At 35.4% G+C, this 15,319-nt stretch overlaps 2 protein-coding genes across 3 annotated transcripts; one reads left to right on the top strand and one right to left on the bottom strand.

The window, feature by feature from the left end:
- The first annotated feature begins 113 nt into the window (after positions 1-113).
- Positions 114-7,459, top strand: LOC124833600 (Zn-dependent exopeptidases superfamily protein). The gene is made up of 9 exons (XM_047308116.2): positions 114-434; positions 512-647; positions 729-1,001; positions 1,734-1,881; positions 3,057-3,296; positions 3,933-4,065; positions 5,029-5,210; positions 6,334-6,446; positions 6,971-7,459. The coding sequence occupies exons 1-9, from the start codon at positions 197-199 to the stop codon at positions 7,077-7,079; spliced, it is 1,572 nt and encodes a 523-aa protein (XP_047164072.2). The 5' UTR covers positions 114-196; the 3' UTR covers positions 7,080-7,459.
- A 1,839-nt stretch (positions 7,460-9,298) lies between these two features.
- On the bottom strand, positions 9,299-15,319 carry LOC124833598 (uncharacterized). 2 transcript variants are annotated; one of them, XM_047308112.2, is made up of 5 exons: positions 14,799-15,319; positions 13,305-14,007; positions 11,530-11,899; positions 9,920-10,312; positions 9,299-9,551 (listed from the first exon to the last, which is right to left on the bottom strand). In XM_047308112.2, the coding sequence occupies exons 1-4, from the start codon at positions 15,064-15,066 to the stop codon at positions 10,262-10,264; spliced, it is 1,392 nt and encodes a 463-aa protein (XP_047164068.2). In that variant the 5' UTR covers positions 15,067-15,319; the 3' UTR covers positions 9,299-9,551; positions 9,920-10,261. The 2 variants fall into 2 exon arrangements, with proteins under 2 accessions (XP_047164068.2, XP_047164071.2); XM_047308115.2 differs by having other exon boundaries at positions 11,530-11,896.

Here is a 15,319-nt window from a genome sequence, read left to right as displayed (position 1 = left end):
TAGTAATATTTATTAAAATTATTAACTTTTAATTTACACATAAAAGTGTTGTAATTTAAAAAAAAAATTGAAGAAATTCACAATATAAAATGTATTAAGAAGTGGGTGAAAGAGTGAGGATATTCATACAATAGGGAGCTTCAAAATCAAATGTATCAAATCTGACGTGGTGAATTTGGCGAACGGAAGGAGCAAAATGGCGTCGATAACAGGACCGCAGATTCTGCTGCACTCTCGTTCTCCGTCGCTGAAGCTGAAACTGAAACCGTCATCAGCCTTTCTCCTCTTCCCAAATCCACCGTTCTCCGCAAAATGCACACGGCGTCGCGCCTTCTGCTCCATCAATTCCAATTCCAAGCCTCACGCTTCCACTTCCATCGTCCCCGACCTCCTCCATTACCTGAACCATTCCTGGACTCAATTCCACGCCACAGGTCTTCTTCTTACAACTCTCAACAATCAATATCCCTATCCTAAACCAAGATTCGATTAACCTTCAATTCCTGTGCAGCGGAAGCTAAACGACAATTACTCGCCGCCGGTTTCCATATGCTCAACGAGAATCAAGACTGGGACCTCCAGCCCGGAGGACGCTACTTCTTCACGCGCAACATGTCCTGTTTGGTCGCTTTCGCCGTCGGAGAAAAGTGAGTTCGCTTCTTTCTTCGCTTTCTCTGCGCTCTGTAGTCCTTCTTTATGGTTCTCTTTGACGGCGTCGTTTTGCGAAGGTACAATGTGGGCGATGCTTTTCACGTGATTGCGGCGCACACGGACAGCCCCTGCCTGAAATTGAAGCCCAAAACGGCGTCGTGCAAGTGTAACTATTCGATGGTGAACGTTCAGACTTATGGAGCTGGGTTGTGGTACACTTGGTTTGATAGGGATTTGAGTGTTGCTGGGAGGGTCATTCTCAGAAATGGAGATAATTCTTTTGTGCATAAGCTTGTCAAAGTCGATAGACCCATTTTGCGCATTCCCACACTCGCCATTCATCTGGACCGGTATATATTACTGTAACTTTTATGCCTTCTATTAAGCTAGTTGATTAATTATTTTGCTCGGTTAAGTTGGTTTTTTCTGTCGTTTGTTTTCCTGTGACTACGTAGTGGGAACACTGTTCTCTAGTCTTTTATCGTCTTCATTCGGAACTGTCTTGGATCCAAAACATTCAGCACATAGTATTGATTCCAATTTGGTGGACATCTTGGAATGGAATGGGGAATATCGGATGGGTTTTTCTATTTTGGTCTATTTCAAATACGAAAGAATTAGATGGTGAGTTAAAAAATGATTTTTTTAGTGAAATGACCATGATCACTTTCATTTGATATTTCGGGTAATAAAGTTTAATGTTTGGTTGTGCAAAACTGAAGATTATGGTTATCTTTGTACTGGTATTCTTGTCCAGGCTGAAACAACTTTCTTGTGCTTTATAAAATTGAAGTTGTTCAATTATTGTAGGCTATTGTGTAATAACTATCAAAACACTGTTACTGGTAACTTCGGGGGGATTTATGTGGTTATTGTAGAGTAATTTTGGATCAATCAAGAATGACACGTAGATGATGTTAAAATGTTGTCAAAAGAATGTTGTCAAAGTATCAATATCCTTTCCTATTTGGCCCCAGTATCGTTTTTTTCATGTACTTTTTGTCATCTGCCACTGTTCTGCAACAGAAACATGCAGCTAGCAGCAGATCCTATCACCCTCTCTTGTTTGTTTTATTGTTTAGAACAGTGAACCAAGATGGTTTTAAACCAAATCTAGAGACTCATCTTCTTCCTTTGCTCTCAATAAAATCTGAGGACACTTCTTTGGAATCCATGGAGAAGAATAGTGCATTGTCATCCAAATCTTATCATCATTCGCTGCTAATGCAGGTAACTATTGTCTTTGGTTATTTCAAGTTGAATGTGAAGTATTGTCAAAAGTTTGAACAGACGCCATGTTCGATTCAAACTAGCTGCACTTGTTTTAAATATTATGTATTGCAACGGTCACGTGACAGAAAACCCTGCATATCCAATGAAAAAGGATATTGATTTCAAACCCTTGTCGATAAGATTTGATTTGAAAAGAAATACAAGTGGCGATGCCAATTCAATTGTTGTTCACTATTCTTTCTGGTTTGAGACACTTCTAATAAAATCCTGCAGACAATAAAGATAATTAATTTAGATGATATTCTTTTTTAAAATGTTATCAATGTACCAAATTCATTATTAATAAGTTTTAAAATTATTTCCTCACTATTCATTAATATAAAACACAAAATACTCATAAAATTTAATAGGCTTAAACGAGGAAAAGAAATCTAAAATTATATACAAATTATAAAAGGCCTTCTGAAAAGGACCAACAATTTCTTCTAAAAATGTGTTTTACTGAGGAAGTATTATAAGAAATATACTTGACCTTTAAAATTACCATTCTTCTATTGTAGTAGAACTTTATTAGTGACAGAAAATTGTACACACAGTCTTTAGTCCATTACAAAGCAATATGCCAATCAATTGGTATCATTAGATTTTGGTATGTAAAGGCATGGCAATATGTGCGAACATTGGGGAGGAAGATTTTAAGTCAGAAAGTAATTATTCCGTTGAGACTAAGTACTGTAAAACAAAATGTCTTATTGCTTTCATATATTAGTTCTCAAATCAAAAATATGTGAGAAGGATTGAATGGGTTAATTAGAGTAGCTGGTAAATAAGAAAAAAGGAGGCAACAAGGAACATTGTGTAAAAATGATAACAACAGCCTAACTTCTAATGACGCTACATGAATTCACATGGGAATGGTTTGATGCCTCTGATTTTTATTTCAATGCCTGAGTTAGCTTGGATTTTGGAATCGGTTGCTCAGTCAAACTAGATTGATTTGTAGTTGTTTTAAGAATTGATATGGGTAAAATGAAATGCTTTTATTCTGCCAATGGAATTGTGATGTAGTTTATCCGTTCTGATCTTAAATTATTTGTTTTTTAACTATAAATTACTGAATTGCCTATCCTTTGACTACTATTCTTTACAGTAGCCCTTATATTAATTCTCAGGTACTATCAGATGAATTGAACTGTGATGTTGATGACATAGTGAACATTGAACTGAATGTTTGTGACACTCAACCTAGCTGCCTTGGAGGTGGAAACAGTGAATTTATATTTTCTGGAAGATTAGATAATCTGGCTTCAAGTTATTGTGCATTAAGGGCACTTATTGACTCATGTGAATCTCCGGGTAACTTAGCAAGTGAACATGCAATTCGGATGGTGGCTTTATTTGACAATGAGGAGGTATTTATTTTTCTTGATTTGTATGCTTAATGTTTATAGATGTCAGATTTTGTTCCACTTTTGCTTGCCAACAATAGGTTACGTGCTTATTATGTTGAAAATTGCTCAAATTATAAGATCAAAATACCCGCGATTCACCAAAAGCACCAAATAATTGTCTCTAATTGAAGAAAAAAAAAATACCCGTAGGGCATAGTTTAGAGTTTCACTCCCAGCTACAAGTATCGATACAACATTAGAATAACATTAGAATAAAGTATCTAACAGAAAGATCATAACTGCTTCTCTTCAATCCAAAAGCAAGGACTAAATTAATTAACCTTCCACACCAGACACGAGGTAGATTATTTCAACCCTTTTGGGGCTCTGTCCCTGAGACAATGTTGAGAAGCAATTACAGAATAAATGCAAATAGTAAATTATTCTATTAATTCGATCCATCCACTTGGGGCGAGGCATCCAATAAATTGTTACGTCCAGGATCCCTTTTTTTAATAATAAATATTGTTAAAATGCAAGATTAGGTGGAATTGTTTTCTTATATGGCATTGCTTCATATATCATCAACCTTACTGAAGTGTTATATGACATTTCACCATTGATTTTCGGATGATATGTCTAACTGCCTCTATTTAGGTGGGTTCAGGTTCTATTCAAGGAGCTGGAGCACCCACCATGTTTCAGGCCATGAGGCGTATAGTTGGTGACTTGGCAAATAACTATGTTGGTGAAGGCTCTTTTGAGCGCACTATTCGTCAATCATTTCTTGGTATATGATCCACTTGTCTTCATTCCAAAGTAAATTTGAGGCATTATACATAAGGGTTGACAACACCAACTTGATCATAATATTGTGGTTATGGATCTTTTGCAAACTTTCAGTTGTCCGTCATGTGTTATAGATTGACCAGAATACCTAATTACAATAGAATCTGGAAAGTCACATTATGGACTTTGGCTGGAAAGTTCATAATTTGAAATATAAAATAAGAATGCTGTGTTGTGGAACTTTCTTTGGTTGCTAGATCTATTAGAATGCTAATTTGATTTTTTGGGTACAAACCTAACTTTGGAAAGCAAAAACAGGGAAAGAGGTTAAGCATGGATTTCTCTCTGGATTTGATGAATATGTGCATATGATTTTGTCCTGCAACATTAAAAATTTCCCTTTTTGTTAGATGTTAAATCTAGTAATAATATAATATTTCTATTTAGGTAAAAGATCATACTCAATGGAAAATAGTAATAAGCAATAGTAAATTTGATGTCCTTGTTCTCTGATTCATTGATTAACGTAATATTTTGAAAGGGACTGATGGGAATCAAGATCCAAATAAGCCAGGAATGATCCATTGTTAGATCCTGTCCGAAGGAGTAAATCACCCATCTGCAAAGTGTATATCAGAAGAGGGCATGTGACATCTTAATGCCCCACTGACAGTTCCTGTTAATCAGTTATATATATATATATATATATATATATATAGAGAGAGAGAGAGAGAGAGAGAGAGAGAGAGAGATGTGTGTAGTTATATAGGGAGTTAGTTATGTCAATTGTGTGTATCTTTTAAGTATGGACTGGGAACTCATCTCTGTAAGAGTCTGCTACTCTAGGACAGCGACTACTGCTGTACCATTTGTATTTTATGTGATTTGTAATATTATTCATTATGTATCTATTGGCTTTATATTGGGGATCACTAAAGTATCTTTTGGATTGCATCCTGAATAGTGTCTGCGGATATGGCCCATGGAGTTCATCCAAATTTTATGGATAAGCATGAAGAACTCCACCGACCAGAGCTGCAGAAAGGATTGGTAATCAAGCACAATGCAAACCAGCGCTATGCTACCAGTGGAATCACATCTTTTCTTTTTAAAGAAGTTGGAAAAATCCACAACCTTCCTACTCAGGTTATTCTTCTTTTTGGTTGCATTAATTTATACTCATGAAACACCTATTTATAAAGTCTGAACTCTGAAATGCAGATTATTTTATTGACATGTCAACAATATGAAATATAGGAGCATCAAACTAAGTTAATCTATTAACTTCTCGATTGAGTAATTTTTCCTGAATTACTTCTCTCAATGTTAGTTAAATTTCTCTTGAACCTTAGTTATTTGAGTTACTACTGTGGATTAATTTGATTTAAGTTATCTTAATTATTTGAATTACTGTATTAAACCTTTTCACATTACAATCTAACTCCATCGCCAAGAACTATAGACCAAGTATCCAATGAAATTATCAGAGTACTTTGCGTCTTAACAATCTTTGTACTTTGCTCATTGTTGATTAGAATTATTAGCTTAAAGGTTCATCCATTACAAATTCAAGAATCAGACATATATTTTATTATAGATTTTACTCAATTATTTATTTATATCTACAATGTAAACAAATATTTTTAAACAATATCAAACACCAAACGAATCATTTTATTTTTTACAACTAGAACATATAAAAAATAAAAAAATTTCTTTTTAATTACATGAAATTAAAGTAATTTTATTCATCTACATGTACAATGCACAGAAATAAAAACAACAAATAAGAAGACTCTAGAGTATAATATACTTCTCTCTTCTAATTTGTTTTAGATCTAGAACTTCCTAATACGAACAAATTTGTATGTCTACATCAACTCCTGCACTTGTGACTAGCATTCTGGTGGATACTTTCTATGTGCATGACAGCTTAGCAAGAGATTACCATCCATTTATGAATTAGCGTATCAGTTTCCATTACAGCAATTATTTTATACTATAAGTTATATTGTTAATCACAGACCATTGGAGATAACTTACTAATGCTACTGTGTTAGTATACTTTTCTTTAGGAACCTCTCTATCTATGCAAAAGGAACTTTTGAATCATTACAGGAAAACAGATAGTAAAGCGCATGAATAATTGAAAATGTAAATTAGTGTGTAAACTAGGAGAGTGTTGTATCTTCTTTTCTCTGATTTGTTGATCGTCACATTACGTAATTGAGGCACCTATACAAATAAAATTTGTTTACTCAAATTGTAGGACTTTGCTGTCAGAAATGACATGGGGTGCGGATCGACCATAGGTCCAATACTTGCTTCTGGAGTTGGCATCCGAACTGTTGACTGTGGAATTGCTCAACTTTCAATGCACAGGTATCAAATGATTTTTGCATGAAAACTTCGTTTAGAGGGACAATAAAATAAAGCCTATATTCAATCAAAGCCTGTCACCATGTCATATGCTTAGCCAGTCGGCCTTGCTACCAAAAAGGTTATATGAATAAGTCTGGTAGTCAGTTCAAATACACCTTGCATATGTAATGAGCAAAGATGAAAGTCAACAAACCATAGGATTTGTTAGTATTTATAAACAGAGGGGGAGAGGAACCAAATTGTGGTATTCCGTATTTACATTTAAGGCTTTAATTTCTCTTTTAGAATAAAGTGCAAGTTGTCGGTATGTTGCCTCTATAATCGTTTTTTTTTGTCTTCCTGAGCACATTAGCTGTTATCGTGGTCATATTCTTGCCTTCTTATTGAAATCCTTCTTTTGCAAATAAATAAACAAAAGGTCATGCTGGAGGGAAATAGAAGCCAGTGTTCTAATTTTTTTGTTCCATTCATCTCTCACCCACTACATGAATATTGAGTCGAGTCTGCTTTTGCTTGGATTGCAGTATAAGGGAAATGTGTGGGAAGGAAGATATCGACATTGCTTACAAACATTTCAAAGCTTTCTATCAAAGCTTTTCAAGCGTAGACAAGATGCTGACTGTGGATAACTGAGCTGTGTTTTGTACCATGGTAACGTTTCCCGAGTAAGTGCTAAGCACTAAATTTTACGATGGCTTTGCTTACCTGCTTCAAACTTTAGCACAAAACTTGATTTTCCTCCTTGAACTCAAGCAGATGAACTTTCTTACCAGACTTTTAGATGCATTATGCCAGGTTTTTATTTTGAAATTCTTTTTAATTGCCCAAAGGGTACTTGTAAATATGTTAAATTAAAGCATGGATTTTCTTGTCAGTGGTTTTTACAATGTCGGAGTACATGGTTAGAGTAGCACCATAAAATCTCAAAGTCTATTTTCATATTTAACACTAATTATCGGCACGTGCCACCGTGCCAGGATTAGGATGGAATAGAAACTGCAATCAATACTTCAGTGCTGTTTTACACTGTTTTATACTTTACCATTAAAGAAATGCAGCTATAAACTGCTCTGTTGAAATGTATGATAAGGGGCACACTAGTGAAAAGATAATGTATTATTTAAATCACTTAGCAGCAAGCTTGGTTCGGAAGTTCATCTGTTGAAATTGGTACTGATTATGGAGATTCCAATTTAAACCTAATAACTCAAGTAATCATATCATGATATCCCGAGTTACTGACATGTGAGCATGCCAAGATTTACCGACTTTGGAAGCTACTATTCTGAAATAGGTTTATTTCATGCCCAATTAAATGCATACCATTCAGTCGTTCATAAAACATAGGAGAATCCTAACAATGTCATTGTCTGTCCTTTATCAACAGTGCTTTAACTTTTCTTGCTTAGATCAATTTTAGGAGTCACTTACTCTCACATTGGCTTGGATAATTAAGTTATTTGATGTGGTATTTTTAAGTTTGAAAATTTTCTTAACAGACTATTATTTTCAGTTTCACCTTTTTGTTTTGTTTTGAATCCCATCAGATAAAATTTTGGTCCATGAACACCCAAAAACATTTTATTGGGGGCACTTATAAAAAAAATGAAGCAGAAAAAATCTCTTAAAACAATATTTCGCCGATTTCCAATACGTAAAAAATTATTAGAAGCTAAAGGTTTTGTTTGTTTAAACTTAAAAGAAAGTAGAAATGTTAGTGATTTAATTTTTTTGTGAAAATTTGGAACTGTTTCATTTCAACTTAAAATAAACTTAAAAGAAAAGTAGAAATGTTAGTGATGTAAATGGTGTCTAGAATTTCTATTTTGAGAAATTACTCCACATAACTTAAAATAATTGAAAATTTATGTCTTTCTTTTCAAAATCGCAAATATCTGGAACTTCATAATACGATAAAAGATTCAAAATAAATTGTTCTTTTATGACAAATAGCAAACAAATGGACTCTAAAATATGTACTTAAAATCAATTTTAGATATCACACTTAATTTTCAAATTAAACCATGACCAAACACAGTTGGTGGTTTGTCATTTCATATTGGTAAAATAACATTAAACATTGGTTACCTCACAAACTAGTCACTATTTGCAATCAACCCACAACACTTATTCTTTGTTTGAAAGATGAGAAGAAAAATATGAGAAATTAGTAAAATAAAAACGATAAATTTTAAAAATTTATTTTTGGTATGCTCTCGTTTTTTACTTTTTAATAAAACACAAACTTAGTTTCATGAATTCTTTCTTTTGCGCAAAACTCAGACCACAGATGTTCGAGCTTCGACATGTCATACTGTAAAGTGAAACATTAGAATAAACCACCAAAAGACACTTCTGAAAAACTAGTATTAATCCCGCCACGCGGAGGAATTCTGACACCTGGTTGTGGGTATTATGGACACACTCTGCATTCCATCATCGCTTTTATCTTTTATTTTAATTTACTTTTGAAGATGATGAGAAATTGGATGTTTCTTTTGGTGGGTTTGGCACTGGATGAATGGAAGGTATGGAAGGAATGGTGGGAATTCTACCCCTCAAACAAACCCTTTCCTCCCGTGCAGGGAAGAATAGGGTGATAGAGATGATGGTGAAGAACAACGGAGAGGCAGAGGTGCATTAATTGTACTAACTATTAATCTCCAAAACATTGAATGGGCTTTTTTCATAAACTATATTGTAAATAAATAATTTGTAAGAGACATCGCCCAGTTCACCATTCACTACCTTTCTCACTTCCACCAATACCGTGCATCGGTTCTCTCCTTGAATGCAACATTAACCTTTACAAAAAGTCAAGGGGAAAGAATGAAGAAAATAGGCGATCACTCAAAAAAATGATAATATATGTAAGATAATAAGGAAATCCAGAAAAAGAAATGTTAGAACTGAGTGAAATATACAAGTTAGTCATGTATTATACATGAGGTCAAGGATAATTCACCAGACGATATTGTAAATTATAGCGACTAATGACTAAAGCTTGGAAAATTCAGTTAAATCTCAGCATCAAAAGTTGCTGCACCTCAAGGCAAATGACGTACTGATCTCTTTAACTGAAACCCCTAGAGCTTGTTGAAGGAGCTGTAGCCAAAACAACAAAATCACAAAATGTAAAATTAAACAAATTCCTTTAAAGGTCGTTGTAACAAATGCTCCATTTGCAATCATCCTCTGATTGACAAGCACTAAGCTAATGTAAAATTTGATGTGCACTGTTAACTACAAGAGAGTATGGAAGATGAAGAATGAAACACTAATTGATGTTTAATTGAGATGTATTACAATGTATTGATGCGTTCATAAAATCAAACCTTTACTTGCATTACACATAATCTTAGCTAATTACTTAGAAAAGCAAATCATGGCACGACAAGGAAATAACGAAACTTAGAAAACTCTAAGAATTTAAAAAGATATGATAAAATATTTTTATATATACTAAGACATACCTTCATCCAAGTCAAGAACAAACTTTTTTGGCTCCGTTTCCTGTGAAGAAGTCCTCATGATCAACAGTAGACGCTCTAAAATCTCCTCAAAAAATTCAATTGTCTACAAGAGACACATTCACGGACTGGTGGAAGATGCAGGAAGCATCCCTGTAAAGCCGAGATTGGAAGGATAGATCAATGCTGGTGGGATGATCTTTCGGAAATATGCAAATCCATTCCAACCAAACTCAGCCTATATGCCTGCACTCCAATCAGCTAAAAGAAAATTGGAGCTTCAGTAGCCCAAGATCTTACATCTTGCACCTCTGGCTGACTGGGTGCAGGCATGGCCCATGCCCCTCACCGGGGCCGGGCCAATCCAAAACTTGCATCAGGTGGGGGCTGATGAGACTGCATTATCAAGTAAATGAAAGAGTGCAATTTTTAATATCCAAAACAAAGCAAAACAACAGATTTCTAAGCTACGGACACTAGATGTGTAACATAAACATACATCATATTAGTAAAAAATCACATGGCATTATGATAAGCAGCGTAGATGGAATTAAATTGAATTTACAACACATAAGAAAAATCTACTAGCCACAACTGCCGGAGAGGTGCTGAAAATACACTACTTAAAAGGACACCAACTACGAAGACTAAACAGACAATTTTCAAGTGTAATCCAAGAAAAGGTAAAGCACAAATTTGCTTTGTAATGCAAGATAATACATAAGTTAAATTGCATTGAAAATCCTCACGGTTTTGGGGGAACATTCAAACAAGTACTTGTTGGGTTTTGACTAAATTTATAAACATATTTTACTTAGTTTGAGTTTTGTTAGCAAACACAAGAAAAACAAATCATTCATAGCCAATAACCACCTATTATTTCACGACTTCATGAACAGGCCTTTGACAGGTCTCACCTCCAAAGTTTAAAGATGCCAATTGTGATTGAAATTATATATGCTAGTACTGAATGTTTTGTAATTACTAACATGATACATGGCTAATTTCATCATTCTAGTGTCATTTAGTGATCGATATCTTTGTGTAATATACAAAAGTTGCACTTGCATAGTTACTTTAAAGTGCTGCATATGTATATGAAATTTGCTTTTTATTTTAAAAGGTTCAATCTGTTTACATGTTTAAGTCGAATAAATTCTCAATTGAAATGTAAGATCAACATCTTAAGGTTACGCTTTCAGTTAGAAAATACAGTATTATTTTTCAATAGAGCTCTATTTCTCTACAACTGATCAAATGTTTTTATTTAAATCTTATAGAACATTAAAAATTGTATAATTATGGCCACACATGTATATCAATCAAATTGGCAGACTATGAAAGATAACTTACCTCATGGTTTTAAAGATACTCATTTATTCTATTAGAATGCTGATCTACATCTGTATATAACTGCCATCAAAATCCTTTAATGGTTTTAACAACATGGACGTTTATGTAACTAAAGCTTTATACAACAATTTTGAATTGTTTTCTTTTCGTTCATGTTAGAACAAAACATATTAGAAGCAAAACATTAATCAACTAACAAGGAAACTATGGACCATATAAAACACTGCACATAGATATGGAGGTTATTGTTGTCATTATACCTGTGCAAAGGGTTGGTGAACATGTTCATGATGGATAAACGGCATTCCAGGGCGCTGACAGGGATACTGAGATGAATGCAGATACATGGTTGATGATGAGTGTGCACCAACTTGATTAGGATTAAATGGGGGCATCATGGTCTCAGGATGTCCATATCCAATTCCAGCAGGTGTTGATTGTGCAGCCCATGGCCCAGGCATATGCTGTGGAAGAGGTCGTGGTTGGTGTTCAGCAGAAAGCTGGGGTCTGTGAGTGGATCCAAGTTGTGGAAACTCAGTGTTGTAATTCAATACTGCCGTATACATTGGCTGTATAGCATATGATCCTCCATTGAACCCAAAACCAGGATCAAATCTTTGCGTGTACCTGCTATACAAGTTATAAGTAGACTATTAGGCTAATTCATACATTAAATATAACTCAGTGTTTATCTTGCATACAATCACATGCTAAATAACAAAGAAACTGACAAGTTCCTTGGGACTTCAGCCTTCCAAAAAGGTTAATTATTATGATATGTGATAGACTCGAGCATATTGTCCTGAAATTAGAAATGGAAATATGGATTCAATTCGACCCACTGGATTGGCCTGTTATAATTTAATGAATATCAGTCATTGGTTAAACAAGGCAGGCTGAGTTGAATCACTCAACCCACTGACCCATTATAACCCACCCCGTGTAACCCACATGCAAATAGTTTTGAGATGGGGTTGAATTGGGCTGATCAGTGACCCATTATTAATTCATGTTAGTTGAGTATGGCCTTTGGTATTTGCCTTGTGGTTTATTGGTGAATTGAGACTTATTTTTGACAATTGAACTTATTGTGTTAATGAACTATAGAATTCATATATCTATTTTTGAACTTGTAATGCCATTGGTGATGCTTCAAGAATTAGGATGTTTTTTATGAAATAATTAAGGGCTATGTTTGGATGATTTATATTTTTTTCTATTTTTAAATTTATGTCTGAAACTGTGGTCTATAACCAAGCCGGATGCCATCAAGTAACCCATATGGCAGACCTGGCCTGATGAGATAAGACTTTCTTGCCATTTTTGTAGAAGGGTCAACCTTCTATAACCCATTCTTTAAAAATTAGTCAGACAATCCAACTAACCCAAGGGTTGGATTTTCAGCCCAGCATAGGCCCAACCCAACCCCACCACTCGGGATGGAATGAGTTGACCTGTTCTGAAATCCCCCACCCGGAATATTCATTAGTCACCACATTATTCTAAAATAACTGCAGAAATATTTCAGATTCCTGCTATAATATTTAAGTATTAAAATAATAGCATAACAATCATTCAAATCTTTCTAGGGGTTTGAAGAGAATTTGCAAACAAACAGGGAAGACTGAATATTTTGTTGAATAAAGCCAATTATCAAATATTCGTTCAAACAAAAGATTCATTAAACTAAATCTTCAATACGAAGAAGGTGCTATCAAATATCAGTATGCATGGGACAGTATATCTTAATGTGTGCTAATTGCAAAATCCAAATGCCTTGGTTATCAATTATTAATTATTCATTTGTTGTGAAGAAATGATAAATTGACATAAGATATTCTGTCTACACTCCATAACTATAAGAAATGAAAGTGTGGTCTGAATATGAAGAAACATACAGAAATTTATTATCACTTTTCGTGAAATCATTTACGCCATCAAACTCAAACCATTTATATATTTACAAAGAACAAGAAACGAGATCACAAAACATAGCAAACAAAAGTGTGACAAAGAACGTAAAAGGCACAAATACCTATCATAGCTCCTGTCATAATCAGGATCTTTGCGGTCAACCTCACGATCCCGAAATATAGCCACCCTATTATTTTGCCTGTACCTACCAACTGTTTCCTTCTCTGTCCTACTTCTAGCCCTATTGGTATTACTTGAAGACTCAACCATCCCCCTACCAGAAGTGACATCAGATACCGAAGCTGATTTGTCTTCAACCCGAGGAACCCCCAATGAAACGTGCAATGAGTTATCCTGCTGTCTTGAGTCACACTCTGGCTTCCCAACTACAGTTCCACCATTATTGCTTGAACTAAATATCCTTGCTCGAGCCCGATTATATTCCTCTTTTCTCTCTTCCACACTTTTAGAGTTACTATTCTTCATTGAGTTTGAATTTGCATTACTAAGTATCTGTGTCCCCTTCTGTGGCCTCTGTTTGATTGCAACCTTCATGACAGCACTGTTTTCTGATGATAATTTCACTGGGATGTCAGCAAGGCGGATAACTGGAAGCCTACATTCAGAGGTTTTGCGAACAATAATTCTTGAGCCAGAACCGTCTGGTAAACTATTATCTAGTAACACCATTGACTGTAATGAGTAGTGCTGAGCCACCCGATGCGCAGCAAGCCTCAAATAGGATGTTGGAAGCTGCTTAAATTCAAGCTGCTGTTGAGTTGGATCACGAATAAAGTTTTCAACATCTTGCTCCATCCTCAATACTGAATATCAAATTATAAGCCTTAATCAGTGGGGCGCAACATAATATTCTATGAAAACAATTGGAAAAGTAGCAAGCAAATGAATCACGTGAGATCGATAGAACATTTACATGTAAAATTTTAATTATAAATAACTATGTTTTTGCATCCTCATTTTTTTCTTTTAACGTGGGGTAATCACTCTCCCCAGAAAATATATCTAGAAAGTCCCTGAAAACTCTAAATCTGAAAGGCACAAGAAAAGGCATCTGCAAAAATCCAGTCAAATAAAACACATTCTCTTGCGATCGACAAATTAGATAGTTCAAACTCAATTAAGGTCAGGAAGCAGCTTGGTTGAGTTTTCATATGATTTGACTCCTCTCAAATGAAACATTCACTATAGACGTGATGAATAAGGAATTAAATCTACTGATGAGAAGGTGGTAGAGAACGAGAAAAACATTCCAAATAAGAATCTTTCACTTCAAAAACCCAAATCCTTTCATATGGTGGCTACACTTAAAAATGCAGAAACTATGCCGGAATTGTTTCTCTCACCACACCGCACAAGCGTAAAATTATACTGGCAGTGTAGCTAATTACAGCCCAAAATTTTTAACAGTAATCAGAACCTAAATCAACTCCCTGATACCAATTATAACACCCAACAAAAGAAAATCTAGGATTTCGGAGTCTAATATAATTCACGAAATATTAACAAAGTAAAAATTTCTCTGAGAACGTTGAAAGAAACAAGAGCTTATAAATGCCTTCCCCCAACTAATTGATGCCTGTAAAGGTAAACCTACTTGAGAGTCGTTCGCGAGCGTTCTGAATGGCTTCGCGAAGGAACTGATCGACCTGATTGACGACGTCATCAGAAACCTTGTCGCCACTGGACGAAGGGAGCGGAGGAGGCGGTGGCGGCGGCGGAACGTCATCATCGGAGAGACGTTGGTGAGGATGGTTGGAATCCTTGCTGGAAGAGAGCATGAGGTTCAAGCGGTTCATGGACTCGTCCAAATCGGCGACCTCCCATGACTCGGGGGCTCCGAGATCCTCTGCAGAGCCCTCCATGGAGAAACTGCGAAGAGATGAAAGGGGTTTGTTAAGGGGTTAGGGAATCGAACCTGATTCTGAAACCGTGGAGTATGGCGTGTCGAGTTTCATCAGAAGATTCGGTTTTAGGGTTAGGGTTGGGAATTTTGGAATTGGGGCAGAGTGAACGAGAAGGGGCAAAAGCGAAGCTAGATAGGGTTTGGGTTAGAGTTTGACGACGACGATAGATGGATGCACCCTCCTTCCTCCCACGTGTCCCTCTCTTCTGATA

This window comes from Vigna umbellata, chromosome 8 (genome assembly GCF_029865625.1).
Source record: "Vigna umbellata cultivar VRB3 chromosome 8, Vumbellata_1.0, whole genome shotgun sequence".
NCBI classification, from domain to species: domain Eukaryota; kingdom Viridiplantae; phylum Streptophyta; class Magnoliopsida; order Fabales; family Fabaceae; genus Vigna; species Vigna umbellata.
This window is presented reverse-complemented; position numbering and strand designations above follow the sequence as displayed.